Source organism: Malus sylvestris, chromosome 3, assembly GCF_916048215.2.
Source record: "Malus sylvestris chromosome 3, drMalSylv7.2, whole genome shotgun sequence".
Classification (NCBI taxonomy): Eukaryota; Viridiplantae; Streptophyta; class Magnoliopsida; order Rosales; family Rosaceae; genus Malus; species Malus sylvestris.
The window spans coordinates 8,198,546-8,212,390 of NC_062262.1; the positions used below are offsets into that span (position 1 = coordinate 8,198,546).

Here is a 13,845-nt window from a genome sequence, read left to right on the forward strand (position 1 = left end):
CACTGCCTAAACGCTCGGTTTGTGGCTGGTCGAGTGGCTACTTGCAGGGATGCTGCTGGAGAGGTTCTTTGTCTGCCCTTGTCCTACTTCGAGACACCTCGTCTAGGGCACGTTGCATCTCGGTGTGCTGCAAGAGCTCGTTCACCAAGGTCGTCTGCTGTGTGAGGGTGCTCGTTGATGCGTAATATATAAGCACACAAATTAAACCCTCTTTTTATCAAATGCAGTAAAGTATGTAAGTAGGGATCGTTCTAGGCCGGGGATTATGAGGGATTGCTAAATCACTTGGAAACTAACTTGAAAATGTAAAAACAAAGTTTAAAACACTAAACTAGACTCAAAGAATGCAAAACTATACTTTAAAATACTAAGATAAACAAAAAGATTCAAAACAGCAACCAAAGACTCAAAACTGCCTTAAAAACACTTTCTGGGCAGTTTTGGGACTCTAACACAAACTTGGACGAATTTTGGTTTTCTAATGAACTAAAACACTTAAAAACATAATCTAAGACAAGTTCTAATTAATATGACTCAAAGAAATAAGATGGGGTTGATTTTGGACGAAAATAATTAAATTAAGACAAGAACAAAGTAAACAGATTCTTAGACAAATTTGGGTGAATCAAAACACTTAAAAACACAAACTAAAGTGATTACTAACTAATCTAACACTTTGAAATAAATGGGAGATTGGTTCTTGACGAATTTGAAAACAAAACAAACTTTGTAAAACAAAACAGATTGTAAATGAATTTGAATGAAACTTATGGATGGAAGGCTAGCTAGGAGGTTCTTCTCCACACATGTCACACTTGCATACAAAACGATTTCCAGTTGCTTTTCGATAAACTATGAATACTCAACGCCCCAAATTAACCGTGAATTGCACTAATTAACCCTCAATTTTTCCACAAGTTATTGGGTTGGATGATTGCATATGACAACCCAAAACATTCCCTACAAGTTCCCTACATGAATTGCATAATAGAGATACAAGCAAGAATCATTAAGTTCTATGAAAAACATAAGCATTGACGAGGCACTCGTTACTATGATTTGCATGAAACTTATGCCAAGAATTTACTTAACGTGATTGTGACTAGCAACCTTCACTACTTGTGAATATAAGTTCATAACGATTAGGTGAAACTCCCTTATATTCTAACGTCAAATTCATGCATGAAAATTAAGCGTGCACTCTCAACCAACATACACAAATCAGTTTTTATACGAACGGATAAGTAAATTGAATTCACAACTGGATGTAATCAAATCATATTGCAAGCATGAACATAGTTTCGAATCACCCCCTAACTAAGAGGTGTTTAGTTCCTCATACTCACAAAGCAAAGATGCATAAATTTAGACATTAAAAACAAAGATAGAAAACACCTAGAAATGCTCCAACACTCCTAAGGCTTGGGCTTAGGCACGACACCTGGTTTCTTCCTCTTTCTCCTTCCTTGCAAGCTGCGGCACTAGAGGTTTTGGACAGGTTTTGGGTGGTTTTTATGGTGTAGAATGGATGGGGAATGGTATGGAAATGTTTAGGGTTGATGGGTGGTGTGGCTAGGGGTGATTTTTGGCTGAATTTGGAGAGAATGGTGGTGGAAAACTCACGGCAAGGAGCAAGGATAAAATCTGTTATGGTTGATGAATATGGGAGGTGGTATTTATAGGCTTGAGAGAGGACCACTCCATTTCCTTTGCATGTGCAGCTTGTGTGGGTGTGAGTTGTCATGTTTCCCCTTTACATTTACACACACATGCTTCATCATTTCAATCACAAAACACCCACAATTTCTGCCTATGCCGTGTGCTCCATGTGCTTGCTGCTGCCATGTTGTTTTCTTTCCATGTGTTTGCTTTCTTTGCCATGTGTTTGCTGCCATGTTCTTTGCTTTACCATTACACTTGCACACACACATGTTCTTTGCATCATTTCAACCACAAAACACACACATGCTTCATCATTTCACCACAAAACACACCATAATTTCTGCCATGCCGTGTGCTCCCATGTGTGTGCTGCAACATTCTTTTCTTTGCCATGTGTTTGCTTTAACAAGGGGTTTATTTAAAGGGATAAAGGAAATAAAACCCCAGGTTAACTAGGTAAACAGAAATTAAGTCTAAAGCTTCTACAATTTAGGGAAACAAATCAGAAATTTAAAGGAAATAAGCTAAAAGGTGTGGCAAGGCTTTAAAGTAGATTAGGAAAGTGTTTAAATGCAAGATTTAAGAAAGAATGACTCTTCCTTGCACGGTAAGGAAGAGTAATGGCAAGGGTGGAGCACACGGCTGGTTGCTTATTTTTGAACACTTCGTTCTTTATTTGTCTTGAATCCAATTCTACACATCATCATTCAATCCTAAGCTCATTTGATCTTCAATTTCGTTCATCTTCTTACCTCTAAGCATATGCAATCCATTTGATGCACAAAAACTGCTCCAAACGACTCCAAAATGCACATGTATGCATACTTTGTCCTTAAAACCTGAAAACACATAAAAGTGACTTTAAACACTAAAATAACTAAAGAAACACAATGTAAACGTAGGATAACAAGCCAATTAAGTCGCATAAAAATGCTCCTATCACTCGTCAACTCTATGACTTGTCAAGACAAATGTTGTTCTCCATTTGGGTTGGAATAGCTTGGAAGGAATGCATCTCCTTGAGCAGTGGAAGCGTGGTAGACTTCGGGCGCGAGATCTGAGTTAGGAACTATCAAATCTGAAGAAAAATATGGTGAAAATGCTCCCGGTTCGATCGTCGGTCCGAAAATTTGGAACCGGGATGGTTGAACTAATCTTGGTTCGATTTGGGCTGCTTGGAAGCCCACGGGAGCAGGTTGGGCCACGGGAGTGGGTTGTTCGGCGAGAGCAGGCTGGGCCATGAGAATGGACTGCTTGGCGGGAACAAGCTGGGCCACGGAAGTGGGCTGCTTGGCCAGAGCAGGCTTGGTCGTGGGAGTAGGCTTGGTCGTGAGAGCAGGCTTGGCCACGGCAGCAGGTTGCTCAATGCGTGATGCATGCGAATGCGAGGCTTGGGTCGTGGCTTTGGTGCCATGGGTCTTGGATGGCACGGCTCGGGACATGGTAGCGGTGCCATGGTGGAGCCCCATAGCGATGGTGCCACTCCTATGATCACATTTAGCCTCGTGGATCACCATGGTCCCATTTCTTGAATATTGGAATTTTCACTTATGAAATTTTCTAAATTTCTAGCCATTGTATTTCTCTTTTACGTTTTATCAAAGAATCCTTGCACATAAAAAATTCTAATAATAAGAACGTACGAAAAATCTACAAATGGACAAGAAAATAGAAAAACCTTTTGATGCGGGAGTCTTCTACGAGTGTGTGACTCTTCTCTCAATGAAAGCACCAATTTGTGGATGCAAATTTATTCTTCCTTCTTCTTGGACAAAATTGCACCTACAAAACAATTAACACCTTAGGGTCAAGGCCAAAAGCCTCACGCGCCCACGATGAATGGGGGGGCTTTGGCCGAAGAACCTCCGATGCCAAAGTTAAAATTTAGAGAGAAAAGTGTTTAGAGAGTTTTTGGAATTTTGCAAGAGTGTGGACTTAGGTTTTTAGAGAAAATGGGGTTCAATATATAGAGTATGGCCGGTCCCCTTTGGAGAAAAGGTGGCCGGCTTTTGGGATGTTTTTTTGGTGTCTTTTGTGGTTTAATGTGTGATTTATTTCGTAATTAATGGATTAATTAGGCAATTAATCCATTGATTAGCCAATTAACACACTTTTAGAAAGAAAGGTTTGGAGGTTATGGAATGAATAAAATAAATAGTTAATTGATTAGCTAAAAAAGGGAAAATGAGGTAAAAGATATATGGAATGAAATAGGTTTTGGGAGTTACCTTGTAGAAGGGATTTAATGAGATAGGTTTTGAATTGTTACCTATTTTGGGCACTTTTGATTTAGTTGAAAGATGATTGCCCGTTGCTCGCCCGTAGGAATCCCGTTGTACCTCAAGGGTATTTTTGTCCTTTTTTGTCCAAAAATCTACGTGTCGCCTTGTGATTATTTTTTGCTCCACAATAACTACTTTTTTTTTTTTGTTTTTTTTTTTGAATTTTTTGTAGAGACGGATTAGGCGAGATTAGCTCTTCGTCAACAGTCGCGTGCGAGGCACCAACCCTCTCCCAAAGGAGAAAGGACCGTTGCACCCAGAAACCCCCCGCCCATCCCCCCTCTACAAGAATTTATTAATAATAAGAAGAAAAAAAGAAAAGTAGAACAAACGGGGGGACTAGGCCAAAACCCGCTAAAAACAATTATTGAAAATGATATGGACTAGTTTAAGGGTGCTTAGCTTCAGTCACCTAAAATTGAATTCCCATAATTCAGATGATTATATTTCTTTCCCGAAATCCTCTTCCATAGCAACATTTTGCTCCTCATGAGCTCGAACGGAAGAATGGAAGCCCGACACAATCTCTTCTATAAGACGCATCAGCAAAATCAGGTACCAAGTCCCACCACGTAAAGCTACTATTCATTGCACCAAAATTAGCAAAAGCATCCGCCAAACAATTCCCTTCCCTGAAAATATGCAAAAAACGCAAATGCAAGCGAGCAATATGCCATAAACAATTTGCCCAAGAAACTTTAAGAAACCATGGAACATCCATGGAGTGAGCTGATAGTAGGCTGATGACATGCATAGAATCTGTCTCTAACCAAATGTTATGCCATTTTTTATCCCATGCAATCTGAATTGCCTCGATGACAGCCACAATCTCCGCAACAACTGCACTTGGATAAGAAGACGAGGAGGCAAACGCTCCTAAAAAAAGACCACTGGAGTCACGAAAAACACCACCACTACCCACATGACCATTCCCTTTACAAGACCCGTCTGTGTTAATCTTAATCCACCCAACAGGAGGCGGACGCCAAAACACAGGCACGAAACTAAGAGCATCCAAAGAAAGGGATGAAATTCTTAACATGGAGAATATGGGAATCGATACACAACCAGTGAAAGAAGAAAAACAAGTAGAAGCTGATTCCCTCCAATGCCGTAAAAGACAACGTTGAGACTCGACAATACTGAAACTTTTGTTCTCAAACCTGATCTTGTTCCTTTCGTGCCAAAGCCACCAAAAGAAATTGCAAATAACCAATAACCAAAGTTTCCGAACAGATGTGGGGAAAGATGAGACCAAAGAACCATAAAAAATATCTTCAATGCATTGCCAAGGATCATAAGGCTTGCCAAAAAGAATGAAAATCCATTTCCATAAAGCAACTGTTTGAGGACAATGCAGAAGAAGATGGTCACAAGATTCCCTAGCATTATGACAAAAAGCGCAACAAGAAGCTAAAGCCACACCTCGGCGTTGCAATAAATCATTAGTCAATAATCTTCCATGACAAGCTTTCCAAACTACTAAGCTTTTGCGTGGCTGAATAGATTGATGCCAAACCATTTTAGCCCATTTTTTATGTGGAGCATGAGATGAGAAAAAAAGAAAAGCCTCCTTAGCTGAAACAGTACCCGAAGATGAACCTGTCCAAAATAACGCATCATCCATGTGTGCAATTGGCAATGGAGTCTTCATAATCTTCTCCGAAAGATGAGGAAAAGAAGAAGTAAAGACAATGGGAAGAGACCATTTTGCATCCTGAATAAAATCTTTTACCTTCGAATTCAAGGGAATTATGTCAACCTCACCAATATTAGAGAGCAAAGTGGTTCCAAGCCAGTTATCATACAAAAAAGAAATCTTACGGCCATCACCAACACTCCATTGAAGGGAACTATAAAAGGAGGGCCATAATTGTTTAAGCCCCAACCAAATGGAAGACTTTTTATAAGACTTTAGCAAATGAAAGTTGTCTTTAAGAAATCTGTTACGTAACCAATCCGAAGCCGGTGAGGAAGAAGAAATTACATCCCAACATCTTTTAAGAAGGAGAGAACGGTTGGATTCAAAAAGATCTCGGATACCCAAACCACCCTCATCTTTCAACTTACAACAAGAACTCCAAGCTATTAGAGGCATACCTCGTTTTAACGGATCACCAGACCAAAAGAAATTTCTAATCCACCCTTGAACTTCACGTAGCAAATTAGTAGGCCAAGCATAAATTTGAAAACTATAAACCAAGATTCCCTGAATTACTGAATTAATAAGTTGGAGTCTCCCTGCTTGCGAAAGCAAAGAACCCTTCCAAGCCGTCAACTTGCAACGAATCTTGTCAGCAATGGCTTGAAAATAGATCCTTTTCGGACGACCCTGAAAGATAGGGACACCTAGATAAGTAAAAGGCAGATTTCCCCGACTTACACCAAGAACCTTCTGAATAATAGCATGCCGACTGCTTGCATATTTCCCAAGAAAAACTAAAGATTTTAATTTATTTATGCATTGCCCAGAATTTAAGCTGTACTCCTCTACAAAACGCATTAGGTTACGCATAGATCGCTTAGTTCCACGCATGAAAACCATAATATCATCTGCAAAAAGAACATGAGATGGTGGAGCAATACCCATGGGAACTGAAAAAGTGTCAATTAGATCATCTTCCACCATCTTTGTTAAACCCCTGCTGAAAACCTCCTCAGCTAGACAAAAGAGAATAGGAGACAAAGGATCCCCTTGACGAACACCACGAGAACATGGGAAAAAACCTTCAACTGAACCATTAATAAAGACAGAAAGATGAGCTGAAGTTAGCATAGAACAAATCCAATCCACAAAACCTGCTGAAAAACCAAAAGCATCCAAAACCCGGAGAAGAAAACCCCAATCCAAAGTGTCAAACGCCTTTCGAATATCAAACTTGATTGCAATATTCCCACCCCTACAACGTCTATCAAGGAGGTTCATGCATTCAGAAGTGAGAATGATGAGATCCACAATAGATCGTCCTTTCGTAAAAGCATTCTGCTGGGGGGAGACAATGTGAGCAGCAATAGGGCTTAAACGATCTGCTAAAATCTTAGTGATAATTTTAAATGAAAAATTAGCCAAAGCAATAGGACGAAGATGGTTCACCGAATTCGCTCCATCCACCTTTGGAATTAAAATCATTAAGTTAGAATTGAAATGAGGCAGAATATTCCCTTGGGAGAAAAAACTTTGCACTGCTTGAACCACGTCATTACCCACAATGGGCCAACACCTAAAATAGAAAGACCCGCCAAAACCATCTGGACCCGGGGAACTAGAGTGGTCCATGGACTTTAAAGTTTCAAAAATTTCATCAGGAGTTGGAATTGCTAACAAAGACTCATTTTCGGTGGCAGTGACTACCTTGGGAATAATGCGAGCAAACAAATCAGTGTCTGTCACAGAACTATCTGCAGAAAAAAGATCTTGAAAATAGGTAACAACATGCTGACTAATATCCATCTGATTATCAAGTACCCTATTACCATCTCTCATAACTGCCAGTGACTGGTGAAGTTTCCTGATTTTAACCATGGAATGGAAAAAAGAGGTATTATTATCCCCTTCAGAAAGCCATTTAATGCGAGACTTGTCACGGTAAAATTTTTCCTGTGCAATAAGAGCATTTTGCACGCACAAAGAAGCATTATCCTCCTTTGTAAACCTTTCTTCTGAAGGACCCAAGCTGGAAATTTCCTTTTGAATTTCATCCAAAGCATCGAAAGCTTTATCAACATTCATATTAACATCCCCGAAAACCGACTTGTTCCAAACTTTTATGCGAGACTTAAGCACACGAAGCTTAGCACCAAGCACATACATTGGACAACCATAAAAATTAGAAGACTTCCAAACATCCTCAACTAGGGGAAAAAAATCCTGATGATCCAACCACATACTATGAAACCGAAACGGAGCATTCGGAGTGATTGTTAACTTTGAGAAAGAAACAAGAAGAGGACAGTGATCAGAAGATATACGGGGTAAAGTGGAACATTCCAACAAAGACCATGCATCAATCCACTGAAACTTACCAAGGCAACGGTCCAATCTCATTTCCACTTGATTTTTTATTCCTCTTCTATTCGTCCAAGTGTATGGCAATCCTTTTGTAGGTAAATGAAGCAAATCACAAGCTGAAGACATCTCTTGAAAATCAGAACAAGAAGTAGTCTTGGGAAGAACCCCACCCCTTTTTTCATGAGCGCCTAAAACACAATTAAAATCCCCTAGAACTAGCCATGGACCATTAACAAAAGAGGATTTGATAGATCGCAAGTCTTGCCACAACTGACGCCTTTCAATAATTGTCGTTTTTGCATAAACCCAAGTGATAACACAACTGACAGAATCCAAGGTACAAGAAATAGTGATTTGTTGAGCGGTTGCCAATAAAATAGAAGGTTGGATGGCTTGATCACAAAGCAACCAAATATTTGGCTGTAGGTCACCCCTATCATTAACCGCAACTGGAAACAAGTGTAAAGATCGCCAAAAAGACAATTTAATAGAATTTAATTGAATAAAAGGTTCAGAAATACCGATTAAATATGGACGATGACGTTGAACCATTCTTCTTAGAACCCGTTTCGTAGGAGCATTCCCCATTCCTCGGGCATTCCAAAAAAGAATCTTCATAAATCAAGTCGTTCTGTGGGCACCCTAGAGCGGGTTGGATAGGGTTCCCTGACTTCTTTAGAAATATTCCCATCTCTAATCTTTTTCCTCATCTTTGCTTTTTGGGATTTTGAAAGAACTAAAGTCATTCCGTCTTCATTAACAATATCACAAATTTTAGCACCTTCTTGAAGATAAGAAGAATTAGGAGAGGAATGCTGGCACACAAGCTGACCAACATTAGTACCCAAATCGCCATAATTAACTTCAAAACATTGAGAATGAGGGGAGCATTTTTGCTCACCACCATAAATTATGGTGTATGCTCATCAGACTCCGAGTCATCCCCAATTACATTTTTTCCTTGCTCATCCTGCAATGCTTTCCTAGTTGGCTTACTAATCAAAGCACCTATAGTTGGCTTAGTCACTTCCATTGGCTCATTCACCACTAAATCAGCCACTAAATTGATGATCTCATTGGCCGCTGATTCAATTATTTCATTTGCCAAACCTGCGAGTTGATTGTCCGGTTGCTGAACAAGAGGAGAGTTCAACTCCATTGGAGAGGATGAATGGACTACCTCTTCAATAGGTTGCATCTTATCAACAACTATCAGATCAACACATTCATTTCTTTTTGGGTCTTGAATAACCCGATACTCTGTTCTGTTATTTACCTTTCGTCCTGCCGCTAGAGAAGGTTGGGAATCCATTGCCACATTTTTCTTCTTAAGGTGACGGCAACGATCAACGGTATGTCCCAAGATTCCACAATGGTTACATTTGTCCGGCAATTTTTCATAAACTATATCAATGGGAAAACTATGACCCTCACGCTCCACCATGATGGAGGAGGGGAGGTCAACAGCTAGATCCACATCAACCAAAGCACGAGCATAATATCCAAACTGGCGCTCCTTCGTGGCCTTATCAAGTTGCAATGGAGTACCCACTCCCCTCGCAATTTCAAGAAGGTGGCGTGGATGCCAATAATCCTGGCTAAGCCCATATATTCGAATCCAAACTTGAGCATGTGTAGGAGGTGCAATATCATTTGGATTAAAATCTTGTTGCCATTCCGATAAACGAAAAATTCCATTCGGTAACGTGCAAGTCCCACCTCCCCATATCCTCCTCTTGTCATCTTCAGTATTGAAATGGATATCAAAATAACCCTTACCAAGCGGAACGAGAAGCCATGGCGCGACTGGCCTCCATAAAGCCTCGAGGGATGATTTGAGCTCTGCAGTCTTTAAAGGGGCTGTGCCCTTGCGCAACAATAAACGCCCAATTAAATTGGTACGGAAGGATTGCAATTGTTGTTGGTACAAATCCTCGCTAATTTTGACGAAAATTTGGTCGCCACGTATGACAGGAATTGGGAGTTGACTCAAGCTAACACGCTCAGTAGAATCCGAGACAATTGACGCAAAGGTCCTGGCCTTCATAGATGGTGGCTTCGAATTTCGGGGAAGAGGAGCGGAATCTGAAACCATGGCAAAAGCCCATGGACAAGAATTTGCCCTAGAACCCTCAAACAGATTTGACATGATTTATCACAACATACTCCAGAAAATCTTCCTACTATTTCCAAGAATTGCTACAATAATACCCAAAAGTTGCCGCACCGTCTCCCTGCCTACAGATGAAGCTCCGGCGCCGTCAGAGGACCGTAGGTCGCGAGAATGAAAGTTTTGCGTTCTTTCCTATCGAGCGCGTGGAGCGCGTTCTTTCCTCCACAATAACTACTTTGAAACCTCAATAACAATTCCCTTGTAAGAACATACTTTATTTAAGCACGAGATCGCCACAAAAAAGATTTGCGGAAGATCTCTTTTAGACTTCTTTGGATGATCAAGCTAAAAAATATTTTTTTTCAGTTACTCACTAAGTTTTGAAGATGCATTCTCTCATTTGAATGAAAAGATAGCATTCAATTTAAGGTGAAAATATTTATAAACTGCATACAAAATTTCCATATACAAGGCTTCAGACTAGCAGTATGTGATAGGGTTTAAACAATATCAAACACAAATAACTTCATCTAATAGTTCCTCAAAGATCAAATCCTCAAGTTCAAGTGCCACACACTCAGTCACCCATTGCAGGTTCATCCAACGACCGCCCTTTGCCAAATCTCGAGCCACAACATCATCCAATGACTGATCCATCTCTAGTCTCAAGCTCAGATATGAGCCAACTCTTATCCAGATATCATGGAGAAGATGTTACCCCTTCGGCATTGGACGAATGCAGTCGTTGGAGGGAGAAGGCCCTTGGGAAATAGGTGTATGATCTCTCATAGACCTCAAGGAGTGTCTCATTAACCAAATAAAACAGAAGGCGGTGATCCCAATTGCCGGATGTAACCTGGTCTTCATAGGTTTCAGGTTCATGCTGAAAGCAATCCTCCAATTCCTTGAACAATGTAGGATCAAGAGGTTGGTCTAGGGAGTGAAGATGTTCCACCATAAAACCAATTGGCAATATGAGGAGTAGCCTAACTTACTTATGCCATGCAAGGTCTCTCCTTCCATTAACGTGGGATTCATTCTCAACAGTGAGTACCATGCTCCGAGGTGCTCACCACCAATGAAGCCTGACAGCTCGAGAACATATCTCACGTAACTGAACACAGAATCAGGATCATCCACTTTGTCCACTGCGGGTGATTGTTTAAACTCTTACGTTCGATTTCCGTGCTTAGTTTTTGGTAAAGAATCTATGTTGTGGCTGCCTTGTACGTCAAGAGAAGAATCCGGCTCATTCGCATGTGGACTCCCAGGATCTACCTCTGAACCTGAAATAAATTTTTCCAAAAAGAATTAAATCAAATCAAATGTAAGCACGAAAAAATGGATTAGCACTTGACCATTGAGAGATAAATCCAGTTGTTTAACATCTTAAAACATATATCATTTTCGATTAGTTATGTAGTCTGGAGAACAAAGTTCAAGATTAGAACTTTCATTCAGTTGTGCTTGCTCGCTTTCACGATTCATCGCAGTACCAATCTCTTGTTCCTGGTGTGTTCTGCTTCCCCTTAGTGCTGGCTCAATTACGTACTCATCTATGTCATCTGTGTCAGCAATATTTGCACCGTTGTCACTTCTTTCCATAATAGCATCTAGTTGTTCAGACTTATCTGTATTTTGGTACAGGGCTTTTGTGACCGGCATCCCTGAACGAAAAGCATCTTTAACCAGTGCCCCAGTTAAGATGGAAGAAAAAGAGTCAAGATAAGGCAGTGACAGATTTCTTCTGGTGGACTGCTGAGCATTGCCAGTTGAACTTTTTCTTCACTTTTCCACTTTAAGCTGTTCGAACGGTGCCATTTTCTCTGATCACTGCTGTACAGATGGCACAAATTAAAAAATTAGCTACTCCTAAGTAAAAATAGTATGAAGAAATAGCACAAAAACAACCAAATCATCAACTTAGTTTTTAAACTCTGAAAACTTAGTGGGAGTTGTTCTAAGGTTAGCAGGGACCGGTGTTTATATACTAGCCAAAAAGTCTTAGATTCCGTCCATAAGGGAAAACTAAAACTCTCCTTTCTTGGCTCCCAAGTAAAATATCATAATCATATATTATTAAGGATTCCATCAATCCTATTTCCAATATAAGACACCTTATATAGGATTGATATCTTTAAGAGATCAAATCACAATTAACATTATTCTCCAATATTACATTCCTATTACATATAGTAGACCACTTAAAGGTTGATTTATATTGGATAAATCCAACAGATGGCACAAATTAAAAAATTAGCTACTCCTAAGTAAAAATAGTATGAAGAAATAGCACAAAAACAACCAAATCATCAACTAGCACTATAGAATTCCATGAGTTTTTAGGTAAATTTAACATGCACTGGACTACAAATCAAGCACTTCCAACTTTCGTAAATAGCTCAGAGTAATAGAAGATTTTCATTTCATATGAACTACATATCACAGAAGATTTGTCACTAAACATCACACATGAACAGAGGAGAATATGTGATAGGGTCTGAGATAGCTTACGTCTGACTCGTCTTCCTCCTGCGCGCTTTCTCTGGGGAAGAATCTTCTTGACATTACTCCAATGATGGTAATCAAGAATGCTCATTAGGCTCCACATGCAGCCCGGACGGTTTCCTCCAACACTCGTGTCCTGGTGCTGCAATTGCTTTCCCATTTTTTAGCTAAAGGGAAAGTATCAATCCTCAGAAATTCGATACCCGGTTGAGTATTAATCTCAAGATTCTCGACTACTGGACCAATCCCTTGTAAACCTGGAAAAAACATAGGAGAAAGAACAACCATGTAAGCCATGTATACAACTGACAGTTCGTTGGATAACCATTTCGTTTTTAGTTTTCATTTTTCTTCAACATACTTTTCCCCTATCCATAGCACAAACAAAGAAAAATGAAGACTACAAACAAAAAACGAAAAGGTTATCAAATGAGGACTTAAAATTCAGATGAAGTTCACAGAGAACTTATATTAAACAGATGAAAACAAGAAGCATGTTTCTTATACGCTATTCTGAAATTCTTAGAGCTTTTAATTCAAAATTCAAAGGCGGGAGCAAATACCCAATTTTTCGTACAAAAACAAAAACAAAAAGCTAGCAACTTTACAAAGGTTCAGCAATTTATTCAAGTTTGAGGTCCAAAAATACTCGAACCGAGAACAGAAAAGAGTTAATCCAACAAGAACTAATTATCGTTGAACAAAACAACGCTTAGTATTTAATATGGGAGTTAATCAAACCTTAAAATTAACAGAAACAGATGTATGAACCTTGTGAGAAACTCTGGACAGTTTGCAAATCTATGGCGAGCGTTGAATAAGGGAAAAAAAGAGACGAAGGTGGTTAATCAAACCTTGTGTGTAAAAAGCAAGAACTAGAAGAAGGTGGTTAGTCTTCCAGTAAAGAAAGACGACCCGGGAAAGAGAAATAGGCAGCCTCACCCATTATCCGCCAAGTATCGTAGATTCATGGTCCTCTCTCTCGTAGTCTAAATTATCAACCATATATTTTTTTTCGTTTTTCTATTAGAACAATAAGCTAAACTAAGTTCATTTAAATTATGAAGAACGAAATTTGAATTTGGATACAAATGAGTGGCGAAGCTACAGAGGGGCAAGGAGGGGCGGCCGCCCCTCCACTCGCGTGAAATCAAACCCAAAAGTGGTGGTTCCGCCCCTCTGATCCCGCCGGAAGTAATGGCTGCTCATGGAGCTGTATGGTGTTTTGGGTTTCTGCAGCTGCTGTGCAGCAGTGTTCTAGCTTTTTTTCT

General features: G+C 39.8%; 2 protein-coding genes and 1 pseudogene across 2 annotated transcripts; all 3 read right to left on the reverse strand.

Moving 5' to 3' along the window:
• Positions 1-4,431: 4,431 nt before the first annotated feature.
• On the reverse strand, positions 4,432-8,644 carry LOC126616926 (uncharacterized). Its single transcript, XM_050285046.1, has 5 exons — positions 8,475-8,644; positions 6,045-8,275; positions 5,008-5,326; positions 4,715-4,948; positions 4,432-4,576 (listed from the first exon to the last, which is right to left on the reverse strand). Exons 1-5 carry the CDS (start codon positions 8,642-8,644, stop codon positions 4,432-4,434), a joined length of 3,099 nt encoding a protein of 1,032 aa, XP_050141003.1.
• Positions 8,645-8,863: 219 nt separating this feature from the next.
• On the reverse strand, positions 8,864-10,102 carry LOC126616927 (uncharacterized). Its single transcript, XM_050285047.1, has one exon. The coding sequence runs from the start codon at positions 10,100-10,102 to the stop codon at positions 8,864-8,866; it is 1,239 nt and encodes a 412-aa protein (XP_050141004.1).
• A 474-nt stretch (positions 10,103-10,576) lies between these two features.
• LOC126616928 (protein TRM32-like) lies at positions 10,577-12,734 on the reverse strand (annotated as a pseudogene).
• Positions 12,735-13,845: the final 1,111 nt, after the last annotated feature.